The sequence below is a fragment of the Acomys minous genome, assembly GCF_964271855.1.
Source record: "Acomys minous genome assembly, chromosome: 6".
Classification (NCBI taxonomy): domain Eukaryota; kingdom Metazoa; phylum Chordata; class Mammalia; order Rodentia; family Muridae; genus Acomys; species Acomys minous.
Window position 1 is genome coordinate 22,445,821 of NC_140487.1, and position 13,343 is coordinate 22,459,163.

Sequence of the window (13,343 nt, forward strand, 5' to 3'; positions counted from 1 at the left end):
TGTTTTTCTCTAGTTAAAATAAATAAGATGTGTCATTGTGCCACTGTTTCAAAAATAAGCATTAATGTTCAATATTTTATAAATGTTCAATAAAGCAGGCATGATTATTTTTCGCAAACTGGTGAGGAACAGGTATTTGCTGTTCTCCCTCACACACAGGTTGAATGCATTACGACCCAGCTGCTCTTCTACTTTATCTCTGAGGTGGATAAAGCTACACGAACGAACACACATAAACCATACACAGTGAATGTGACTCTGTGTGCAAAGAAGAAGAACCACCATGGCAGGTATTGTCAGTCAGTGTCGCTCTTTAGCCAGGCTTCTTATCTCAACATAAAAACAAAAGGTTTTATGGGCATTCAAATCCACAAAACAATTTAAGCCTTCAAATGAAAGACGTTATGAAAAACATTTCTAGGATATTTACAGCTTCTAAGGAACTAAATGATTTCATACTTGGGGTTTATTTCTTAGGGAATGCATCTGTGCTTAAGGGAAAAAATATTGCAGGTTTTTTATACTTAGTTACCGCTTTCAAATTATCAAAACTTCAAACAAACTGACCCCAAAACTCAACCTATCCTAAGTTGCTAGTTGTAACTGTGTGACAGCCCCTCGCAGTTTAAGTCAGCACACACACAGCTTAGACACATAACCCTTTCAGGATTTATTCGAACAAATTACATAATTATGTAATGCAAATTGACATAAAATTCTTCAGTTCACAGATCAGAATGAAAACTGCACAAAATTAATAGAGTAAATACTGGAACCCCAACTTCCCTTTCTAAATCAGACCACAGTTCACATAGGCTTGATTCTTTACCTAGAAGGCAGATGAGAGAGAGAAAGGGGTGGGGAGTGGGAGGGAGAGGGAGAGTGGGAGGGAGAGGGAGAGTGGGAGGGAGAGGGAGAGTGGGAGGGAGAGGGAGAGCGGGAGGGAGAGGGAGAGCGGGAGGGAGACAGAGACAGGGACTGTGGGTTGGAAGGATGGTGAGGAGAGACTTTGTTCTCCTAGAGCACACATTTGCTGTTTGTTTTGTCTCGCTTTGCTTAAAAAAAAAAACTGTTAGCATCCTTTCATCAGCAAGACAGCAAGACAAAAATGACACTGTTACAAATGCTAGAGCCAGAAGCTCCATCCTCATGAAGCTAACATCCTGTTAGAGCCCTAATTGGAAGCAAAAATAAATAAATAAATAAAGTTGCCAAAATCTATATATATACAGTGAACAGGAAAAATATATGGTTTTCAATATTTGATCAGTATTATGAAAGTCATAAATCACTGAACAGATACAGGTTTGATCTGCTTCCAAATGGAACCATGTAAAAGCTATTTTCAGATCTCAGATACCCTAAAACCATGTACCACATAAGATTATAATGAATTGTCAGATGTCTGATTATGTGGGGAAATTGCACATTTTCTTATATTCCCAGTAGAACAACAACAATAATCTATCAAATGCAGCAGCTTCCTCAGTTTGTTGCTGTAGCTTATATAAAGCAGGAGTGAGCTCCCAGCCTGTGTTCACCGGGTTCTCAGTGCCATCTAGTGGAGTGCTGGCTACACTACAGTTTGGAAGGCGGCTTCAGCTGAATGATGTATGAGCATTTGTGTAAGGCTGTTAAAGTATGACTATTTAAATGCAGACTTAAAATAAAATTAAGTAATAAAAGTATTTTTATCCAATTTATTCAAAAAAGTAATGAATAAAAATGGATTTCAACCGAATTTATTGCATTTATATAGTTAAAAATCACAAAAATCGGACATCATAAATTTCTTTTTTGACCCTTTGCCAAATATTTGTACCTATTTCTTGTACAGTTGAAATGTCGACCCAAGTCTAGGATTTTATTATATTTCTTCTAAATTTATTATATGAAAAACATTTAAGATAGATAATAACATTGGAAACCTTAAAATTTTTAATCTATCTTTAAAAATAATTCTAAGCGTCAATGAATATTAAACTGCCTGCCACTATGCAGAGATGCTAATACTGGAGAGAGGGCACAGGAACAACCGGGGATACGAACAGAAAATCCAATGCATACTTTCCTTGTTTTTCTTTAGTTTTACGATCTCTTTAGACCCTCTTTAAAGAGTGTGGTCTATGCTGAGGACTGGCACAGCACCCTCAGCCTCGGGGCTTTTCGGTCGTTCACCATTCATAACTAGTAAAAGCCTCACGCCTGCATTCCGCTTTCTAAATGCCCCTCAAACGTACTGCTTTTCCGTCCCTCCACCTTATGTTTGCATCTTCCTCAACAGCGGCCCAACTTCAGGCCCTGGGTCACAAACCAGCCCGGGGACCCACGGCCTTGCTGGAGCTCCCCAGAGGCCCTGCGCTCAGTGTGCCTGCTCCTGAGCGGTCTGCAGCGCCTCTCCACCGCCCTGCTACAGCTAGGGAGCAGCGGAGCCAGCATGCAATGTGCAACTAGGAATCATTCAACTCTAATCAGCAGCAGCAGGATCCAGGCTAATAATCCACTCCTTTATTCTGGAGCCTTCCAATTTATCACAACTCAAGCTAATCTGTTTCTTTCTTGAATTGAGAGCTCTTTCGTCCAACTAGAAAGATATTAGGATAAAGAAAAAAAAAAGAATTCATGCATTAAGCTTGTAAACTGAGACGTTCACGGGAATATTAGGGAATTAAAATCTGAAATATATCAGATATTATAAGTTGGGTCTCATTTGTTTATTCAAATTCTCTGCACAAAGGAGAAGCATAATTGAATATGCTTTGGGGGCCAGAATGTTACAGCAGTAAAAGGAAAACGTGAGCTTCTTGAACAGAAGAGATTATCCTCACTGGTCTACCTGGACACTAACGAGTGTGGCTGGGCCACTGAGTGGAAGCACTTAGACATTTCCTCACGGCGTTTAAGCTGCTTAAGTAGAATAAATTCCACCTTCATCTTAACCCAGCACTCAACAGCTTTAACCCAGTAAGATACTGTATTTTCCATGCAACTCATAAATGCACATTTCAAATTCATCTCTAGAGCATACCACACTTCGGTAAAACAACATAAGGAGAACACACTTCAAGTAAAGGGGCACGGCCTCACTGAGCTTAGCCATCCCGTATTTCCTTCAAGGTCTCTGTCACAACTTGCCATCAGCCACCTTGTTCACTCTGGGCTTTCCCCTTTGTAGTGTAACAAAGTTTCAGCTTTGGGAAGCACCTGTCTTTCCACTGCTGGACTGCCAGGTCATACTGTGTGTCTAGCACACAATCAGTGCTCAAAATTGTTAATGGAAATTCATAGGGAGACTACAGGAAAAAAATGTCACCCTTCACAATGCTGGTTACTTTTGTAATTTTTTTCTAGGGACTGACTGCTTTACTACTTTCACAGTGTATAAAAGGGTTATTTTAAAATACTCATTTCAAATTAGTACTTTCATTTTTTAAAATGTAGGATCGGTTTTTTAAGACATCAAATTTCAAGTTACCAAGCACAAGCCTCCACACAATAATTTTAAAGCAACTGTACTGATAGAAATTGTTTACTATATATACTTAAGTACAGTCACATCCAAGTGGGGTGTCTGTGTCTGTCTGTCTGTCTGTCTGTCTGTCTGTCTCTCTCTCTCTCTCTGTGTGTGTGTGTGTGTGTGTGTGTGTGTGTGTGTGTGTCTGTGTGTGTCTCTCTCTTTCTTTGTGTATGTGTGTGTGTGTGTGTCTGTCTGTCTGTCTCTTCCCTCCCTCCCTCTCTCTCTCATATATCTAAATTAAAGTTAAACTAAGCTTCACTGAGTAAGCAATCACAGAACGTGAGTCTTCTTAGCTGTCAAATTCAGTAGTGACTGCAAGCCTGATTCCAGTCTACCCACTGGAGCATCATCAAAACCCTGCAGCCCCCTCCCCTCATCCTTGTGTCAGTAAGCAGAGAACAAACAGGCATGAGGAGCTGGAGAGGCGTTCTTCTCATAAGGCTAGCTGCCGCTCCCCACAGAAGCATCACTTCCTGTTAGTACTTTATCATCTAGGAACTCCTTAGTATGCCACAAGACCAATGTGTAGATATCCTGAACCACTTTCACCTGCCGCCGATCTTGTGACCCCAGACTAGACACTCTACATAGGGCCAGACATCTCAAAGAAACACAGTAGAGGGGCCATAAGAAGACTATGCATAAATCCACTGCCATCACTATGCCCAAAACCATCAGATCTTGGGGTTTAAAGACAACAGACCAGTCCTATTAAGAAATTCATATATTTTTAACGAGATTCACTCATCAACCTGAGATTGATTTCAAAACATGAAATAAAGTTAAAATTAAGGTATGTCCACAATATATAATCATCAAATAAAAACAACTGTGTATCAGTAGGATATATGGCTAGTCCTTATTTCCTAACTGAATCACATTCATTTAATAACACAGTATATATATGAAATACCTAAGTCTTTGTCTGAACTACTGCAAACGGGTTATTAGCTTTTTATTGTTATCAGACACTACACTTAGGGCTGAACTCAAATAAAGAAAAAACAGTAAATGCGAAATTTACTTCAAGGGTGAAAGTGTCTGAAGGAGATGGAAACTAACACTGAGGTGTGAGAAGCCACAGATAACTGAGCAGAAAAGTCCTATATCAAGGAAACAGCTCATGTGCTCTCAAGGATGTGCACTGCTGGTGGGAAGGTGAACCCACCCACCCATAGTTAACTAGAAACGGGCCCACCTATGTACCAGTCCTGTGCATGCACCCCCAAATGACTCCTGGCCACATAGCACACAGCACATCAGTGCTCACTGCAGCATGAGTCACTGTAGCTAACAATGCAACCAACATATATACAATACAATTTTCTCCAGTCATTGTGTAATTTACAGAAAAATGAACATAATGATCATACTAAGCAGAGTAACTCAGTCTCGAAGACAAGCATTGCATAATCTCTCCCGCTTACAGGTCCTAGGCGCTACAAGTATGTACAGCCAGGTGTGGACAAGTGACATGAAAGCAGAAGTAAAAACAGAAAGGACTGACTCCCAAGGAGGACGAGGGCTGAGAGGGGGCAGGTAATGGGCATGGAGAGGAATGTGATCAAGGTACAGTATGAAGTTGATGAAAATGCCCTTATATAACCCCCTATAATGAAATTAAAGTATATGATAATATAACAGAAATTTCTAGTAAGGAAGAAAAGAAGTTTCTTGTTTCAAGATGCCAGACACAGCAAACAGAAGAGCACTTTTATTTATGATGCTCTGGGCCTAGAGGCTGAATTCAGCTGTAGACCACCAGCGTCGTATGCATGAACCCTGGGGTCAGTACCCAGCTGTTTAAAAACAAAACACACAGGCAGCCCCTCCCAGTGATCCTCAGATTAAAAACACCTGAACTCCTCTATCTGTGGGGACTGTGCCTCACACCAGAGCTCTCTCTCTCAGCAGCAGCAGTCCAAAGCCAGTGATAGCAAGGTTAACAAAGGCTGCCTGTTCTCCAGGGGGACGCCAGGAAGCTTTCAAGTGGCATCCATTAAACTTGTAAAACTGGGATGTTCACTTGACTATCAGGGGATTAAAATCTGAAATATATCAGACTTGGATTTCACTTGTTTATTCAAAATTTTCTGCCCAAAGGAAAAACATAATTAAATATACTTAGGGGCTCGTAATGCATTAAAAGCTCAGTAATAAATTATTTTACCTGTCATCTTCAAATTATAGCAATAAAGTAAGTAAAATACACACACACACACACACACACACACACACACACACATATCTGCCTTCAAGCTAAGAATTGGACATAATAAGCCCTAACTTTATTAATTTTGCAGCGTTTGCTTTACTAGTGAATCACATTGCAGCCCTGCATAATGAAAGCAAAAACACCACCTAGCTTATCACAGCAACCACCTGCTGTGGGCAGCAGAGCTTCAGAGAAGCAATCAGTGCCCAGGCGGGAGTCTGTTCTCAGGAAGTACAAACAGCACACATGTAGATCAATACCTTTCCAGGGACCCGAAGACTCTCAAGGGCACCAAGATCACTGAGGCTGTCCGGAGGGCTTTTCAGACCCTTTAAAGAGAGAAAGAGAAAAACAACCACAATTTAATTGTGCTAAAGAACTGTAAAAAGATAGAACACACCTACTGAGACAGACATAACAGTTTTAAAATGAGATTTTCCTGCTTCAAGATACAGGGAACATACATTAAACGAACAGTTGTCACTTAGCACCTATGGTCTGCTGTGAAACACGTAAGTATGTGTTTATAGAGTATTTTAAGATGAGAGAATTATGTGGCTTTGTCAACAGAGAAACAGAAGTCTATCTTAAACACAACTTGAAAGCAACCAAAAGAAAGCCTTCTCTAAACATATACTCTTATTTAAATCATTAACAAATTCACATTGAAAACTGATCCAAGCAAGCCAGAGTGGTATGATTTACAGATAAAAATACAATAGCCAACTGATGCTAATTAAAGCCTAAGCAAGCCCTTCGTTAACCGTGAAGGCTTCTCACTAACAGCGTCAGTTCCCACTGCCTAAGGTGAGACTTGCGCCCCATGCCTCACTGCTCTGCTTTCTAGCTGTTCTTTACCTTGTCCCTTCTGTGCACACCAACTGAATTCTGAGAGCCTTACACATACCAGGGGGAATTAGGAAGACAGCAGGAACTCAGCATCTACACTCCACTTCAAGGCCCCACCTCTAATTATGCTATTTAAAAAACTAGTGCTAGTCTATAGGCCGAAGCAGCTAGTTCATACTTCTGAAGAAAGATTTACAACACACCACTGTCCTTCAGTTACCTCATCCGGACCCTTTGGAGTCCTTAGTCCCGAAAATATATAGTGTGCTTCTCAAAGTTACCTCCGACTTAGGCTTCTCTGTAGTTGTAGGGGAGCTTATCTTTCTTGCTACGAGCTATCACCAGTGACATCCCTAACAGTATTTCCCCACCATTCTCCCCACATTACCCAGCCCCCCCTTCCCTCCTTCCTGTTATCACTCTCCCTCCTTTCTCCAAGAAATATAAAACCAACGCACCACCGGCGTCAGACTTGTGTCCTCCCAGGAGTCTTCTTACAGCCCTCTGCTTCAAGGCACACAGTCTTCCTGGCACAACTGAGAACCGTGTGCACTAATATCACCCAGGCAACATTTTAAAGGCCCCAGGGTCCTGCCATGCACCTGACGAGTAGGCACATTAGGACTGGGGTCAGGAACCTGCATTGTAACCAGCACTTCAGGTGACTGCGAGAATTGTTCATGCTTCGGAAACACAGCTGGACATTTTCAAAACAATCTCTCGGCCAATTCAGTGAAGTTTTAAATACGAAGTGCACATCCTTCTTTCACACTTTAAGTCTCAAGGAAAGGAGAAAGCACATACTATTTAAATGCCTGTACTGCCCAATAGCTGGCAAAATTCCAAAAGACAGCAAACACTAAAAATACAAAATTAAAAAAATTAAAGTAAACTACTGGGGAGAAGTTACTGCTCAGGTTCCAGTCTCTAAGTACTCAGCATTTTGTTGTAACAGGGGCACCAACTGACTGGAGCCTGCAGTTTCTAGAACACTTACTGGGATAAAGTCAACTGCAGTCTAATATGCCTGGCAATGCAGTATGTGTTGGATCCTGTTATAAGACTTGAACTGTTTGTACTATCCTGGGTTTTACTAGCAACTCATATGAAGGCACAGCACCAAAAATGGCAAGGCTGGCTTAGACAATTAAACATATATGCATATATATCACCTAAGAAAGCAAAACTTTGTGATTTAATTCAAATGATACTATTACTAAAGTATCATTTTAATGTGTAATTAACATGTCTTTAAACATGGTTTTTTTGTTTTGTTTTGTTTTGTTTTGTTGGTTTTCGAGCCAGGGTTTCCCTATCCTGGACTCACTTTGTAGACCAGGCTGGCCCCGAACTCACAGCAGTCCACCTGCCTCTGCCTCCCGAGTGCTGGGATTAAACATGTTTTAAAAGTGTAACTAATCTGACAGAAATCCCAAAATGAATATAACATGTCTATTTTCTCTTTCCCTAAATGCCAGAATGTGAGTGTAATATAAATCAGTATCTAGAAACAGGTTTCACCGCTAAGTTACTACACAGTTATCAACAGCAAGCATGGCAGCTTTCTGCCAAATGTACAAAATATGAATGATAAAAGCCAGAAGCCCCGTGGCAGGAGCCAGTAGAGCAGAGCACACTCCAGCCGAGGCGTCCTGGTTTGCACGCTGGCTCTCTGGTGGCCTTGCACAGCCCGCCTAGCCTTCCTGTGTGGGACACCCCAACCAAGCGATGACTCAGAGTTATGAAGAATGTTATAGAGGATGAAAGAGACGGTTCCTGTGAGGAACCAAGCAGAACCTGCTACCTTGGAAACATCTGTCAAGTTTTAACCCTTATACTCAGAATTATTAGGATCACAGAGAAATGGTTTTTCTTTTAGGAAAATAGAAATGAAGAAAAAATTAGGACCTATATATACTTAAATATATCTGACACTCAAGTGTAATTTAAGACTATAGGTTGTTAACCCTTTTACTATCTACTTTTTTAAAGTTCGTACTAAAAATAAAGTAAGTTTTCTGCTACTTTCATCTAAGGCACAAATTCACTATTGTAACTGTAGTGTTCTGCTTCTATTAAACAAAAACACTGCTATTATCATTATCTGCTATCTGATACTCATTTCTAATTGTTTCTTTTTAAATTTCCCCAATTTAAATGTATGTAAAATTCAGCATTGATAAAGCTGCCTCTGCACTTTCTTTCTCCAAATCAGATCAGTAATACAGACATTTCCGTTACAGCTTTGGAGCCTCCTGTTCCTCTCATGAAGCTAATAATGTATGTCCTATTACAACGAAAGGGCACTTGCAGCTGTCTGAGTTTCTTTCTCTTCTCAGCAAGGCCTGGGTGTTTATCATTTCTCTCCATCCTTCTCCCTAGCAGAGTTGTCTTGATCCCATCCTAGGCACAATTTCTCCCTCACCATTCCATAAGAAATGCTGTTGTCAGCGCTGGAGAGATGGCTCAGTGGTTAGAAGTCTCTTCCAGAGGACCTGGGTTCAATCCCCAGCACCCACATGGCAGCTTACAACTGTCTGTAACTCCAGGCCTAGCAGATCTGACAGCCTCACAGACATAAATGCAAGGAAAACACCAATGCACATAAGATAAAATGTAAATAAATGTACATAACTTATATAGTATAAATTACAAGAACAAAATCTTTTTTAAAAAGAAAAGGAGAAGGGAAGAGAGAAAAAGAGAGAAAGGGAGAAAAAGAGGAAGGGAGAGAGGGGGATGGAGGGAGAGAGGGAGGGGGAAAAATGCTGTTCTCAGGTCCCTGATGGTCCCCCAGGCTGTCTGGTCCCAAAGCTAGCTCTCACTCAAGGCTTACCTGGTGGATCTACAACATCTTTCAAATCCATGTTTTTAATGCTTGCCTCTTTGTCCAAATCTATTCTGTAAGTACTTGTTAACCTGCCGTTAACTTGTTAACGGCTACCTGCGGGCCGTCGTTTGGGTCGCAATAGACTTCACCAATCACTGAGAGCTCCTTCATATTCTCCTCTGCAGAATCCATCTCTTAACATGAAATGGAAAAGGCAGTTTGGATTTTTTATGTATCTATAGTCACTCCGCTTGCCTTCAGCCAATGTTGTCTCTCTGTCCATCTGTCTGCTTTTGTCACCTATAGACTTGTAACTCCCAAAGTCTTATTTATGCCTCAGATTCCTGCCTATAAACTGAGACACACTTGGTGACGCCTCTACTTTATTTCTCTACTTAAATTTCTGAGTAGCCTTCACATAAATAAGTCTAAAGGCCTCGTCACTAAAGCCACTCCTCCTCCGGTGCCCTCCATCTCAGAAAGAGCCAGTCCCACTCTCCTAACTACAGGGGCTAAACCACTTTGGGCCATCCTTGCCATTCTACACAACACGTGAGGAAATACTCCTAGCTGTCTATCTACCGAGGATCCGTAGTCCACCCTCTTCTGGGCACGCCCACCCTGGATAAGGCCCATACGCTGTACCACTTGGCTCACTGCGGCAGCCTCCGTAGTCTCTCTGTTCTTGCTCTTTTTCTTTCCTAAGTCCATTACTAAAACAGGGGTCAAATGGCCTTTCTGGAGTGCTCCATCAGACCACATGGCTCCTCTGACTGTCATTTCACTCAGAATAGAAGCACTGCTCTGACCTATAATGTTCAGTGTGGTCCTGCTTCCTGCGCTCAGCTCCCAAGGTTTCTTCCTTTATTCCCTTTACTCTGCCTACACTGGGCCTGTCCCTGCCTCAGGGCATCTGAATTTGTTCTGCTGGTATCACCTGGCTCACCCTCACTTCTCTCAGGTCTTTTGCATCATCTTCCCACTGTGGCTTTCTGTGTATTTAAAGATATAATTGATCCTAAATTGTCAAAATTCCCAAGGCCTCCTTATCTTCTTTTCTTCAAACAATCCTCACCATGTCTGCCTCAGCGCTTGTCTGTTCTGTTCACTGCTGCCTCCTCTACGGCTGGAATAGTGCCTGGCCTATAATGCTCAGTTCAATTTGCTGATTGGACTGAAAGGACAGAGGCCAGCAAAACGGGGATGGTGAGTAACGGATCTCATCTGCATAAGGCAGCAAACAAAGTGCAGCCTTCCCTGCAAGCCGTTTGCGCAAAACAAGATCAAAATGGCTAGAGAGAGTAGAGATAAAATTAAAAATTCCGTAGACCAGAATTTCACCTCTTCTTCATATGCACTAACAGCATAGTAATCAAATAGGTAGAACTGAGCCTTAAACGTATATAATTAGGAGGGCCACGCATTTATATAAACTCCCTAACTTTACTGCACTTTTTGTACAGTATAGCTCCAATTTCTTGGCTATGTTCTGGAGATTTTTTTATCTCCAACTAAGCACAGATATAACCTACTAGAATTCAATAAACTGAGGCTTAATAGCAATCTCCGCACAGTCTGCCCGGCACTTACAAAGATTATAAATATATTATCACCAGTTACTTGTAATTTTTTTGGTTCTTCACGCACCCACATTTTCATAAGGCAAGGTCCAAAACAAAAACAACAACAACAAAATCATCCAATGGTATTTTGGTGCACACCTATGGTAACAGAGGCACCAAATGGAACACAGCATTAACCAAAGGAATAAAAAGCCCAAATGCAGCAGTCCCAAGGAAGTTTACAAGACACATGGTATAAAATCAGAATGTGGTGATACAGCACCTGAGTGGCTGCAAGTCAGCTCCTAGTTCGTCTGCTTTCTCTCCCCCCACCTTGGGATGGAGCAGCCTTCAAACTCATTCTCATGTAAGGAGCAGCAGGAAGCACAGGACCAGTGTTCAACAAATGTGAAAGACTGCTAATTGCTTCTACTCACTTATTTGTTTGTTTGTCTTACTACTCACAGAATATTTTTCTTGACACCAATCATCTAAGTTTGAAAAGATCGTGTACGTACTGCCCAAAAGAAATATGTAAATTGTCCCACCTTTGCTAAAATTCTTAATTTTCAAACATGTAAAGAAATCATTTGTATTCCTGTTCTCTTTTGTCTAGAAAAATAAATTACAAGTGAAACTTTGGAGGATTCTACCAACATTTCTAAGCCCCGCTGATTTAAAAGTCATCTAAACTACACTTGTTTCTTATTTAAACAAAGAAAAATGGCAAATCCTAATATATGCCACAGTCAAAACAAAGGCTTCTGAAATGAGACGAGCAATAAATACCTAAAAAATAAATGTCTGCAACTTCTTGAAGGAAGTTGAGACACAGACACAGTATTAGGAAGCCCTAACATCCGAGAGACAGGATACAGAGCAGACTCAGCCGTGGCTATCATTCTGGCAAAAACAGAACAAGACTATTGTTTTACCAGAACAAGGATTTTTTTATTTTTAAGTAGCAATACACAAAGAATGCTCACATTTACTAGCTCACTACTTACTACACAGCGGTACTTTGAGATAGGGGGGAACACAAAAGCAACTGTCACTCTCATTTTCAAATCCAGAAAACAGCTACATGGTTTGGAGAGTCGCCCCCAAACCACCACGCTACCAATGTAGTCTACAAAAAGCCCTGTCCCTTCGCCTTCTTTTCGAGTCTTCTCTACTGCATAGACACCCCCGGCCCCCACCTCGCCGCCTCCCTTCCTAAGGCACCTACTGACACGCCACCACCCGTTAGGATGGGGGGGGACGCTGCAAAGCAGCAGAGGCTGTCCTGGGAAGACAGCAAGAGCAAAACCGGGGAGACAAAGACAGCCCAACCGTCTGGTTGGCCTTGTCTAAATGAATGTGTCTAGGAAGACACTACCCACAAAGAATCGAGGTGGGAACCAGGAGGCTCAGGGAAGTTTTCTGGGGTACTTCTTAGCCGCCCAACATCCTTGAGACCTGCTACCCGCTGGAACTTAAGCCTCCGCCCACCGCCGCCCGGGGGGCTGGGCGTCTCGGCTCTTCTTTCGGTCCGGAGGGACAAGGTTTTTGCCTCAAACAACAGGACTCACCTGCCGGGTCATAAGAGATTTGATTTTCTGCATGTTGAAGTCGAGAGACGATTACCCTTCCGCAGAGAAGTAACAAATCACACAAGACCACCAGACAGCCGGCTCCAACACAAGGAAGCCATAGTGAGTAATCACGTGGAGCTGCCCGCCTGGGTCAGCCTTCCTTTCTCTGAGCATCCTGGGAAGTGTAGTCTTCCGGCTGCAATCAAAGAAGGGAGCCAGCCTAAGGACTATATTTCCCAAGAAGCAACGCTTCAAAGAACTGAAAATCTTCCAGGTCCAAGTCACCACCTAGACTTGGAGAAAGCTGGGGCGAGACGAATACGTAAGACTTAGGTGGTCTGGCCAGTGAGCTAAGCAAATTCTTAGGAGACTGTACGTAGTCCGTTCTTACAAGATGCACTATAGCAGTGAGAGAGAAAGCATACTTGGGCTGGAGGAGTGAGGAGACTGTGAGTCTCACCTCCATAAAAAGCACTCAGACAGGTGTGGAGTTTCCAAATGTGCCCTGAGGAGAATGGGAGGCAGGAACCCTAAGATGCCGATTGCCAGCTATAGGACTTCTTGGCATTCCCTGTAAAGGCTCTAGTAAAAATCAAAGGATTTCGTCCAATGCCCACCTATCATTTTTCTACCTGCTTTAACAAAGGCAGTTCATGGTAGATGCCAGTAATTGTGAGACCATGTGTCACTTTAAAGTCCTGCTCTCACTGTTCGTCATACAAGGGAGAAAGTAACGCGGGAACTTTGGTGACTCAATTGTAAAATGATTTCAATTTAGGAGACTGTGGGAGGCAGC

At 42.1% G+C, this 13,343-nt stretch overlaps 1 protein-coding gene across 1 annotated transcript in view; it reads right to left on the minus strand.

The window, feature by feature from the left end:
- The window catches only part of VPS50 (VPS50 subunit of EARP/GARPII complex), an 83,392-nt gene extending 70,689 nt beyond the window's left edge, over positions 1-12,703 (minus strand). Inside the window, exons 1-2 of the mRNA XM_084787576.1 lie at positions 12,545-12,703; positions 5,993-6,061 (exon numbers count right to left, since the gene is read on the minus strand). Of these exons, the coding sequence (XP_084643702.1) occupies positions 5,993-6,061; positions 12,545-12,577 (102 nt within the window). The 5' untranslated portion in view covers positions 12,578-12,703. The remainder of the gene's footprint in view (positions 1-5,992; positions 6,062-12,544) is intronic.
- Positions 12,704-13,343: the final 640 nt, after the last annotated feature.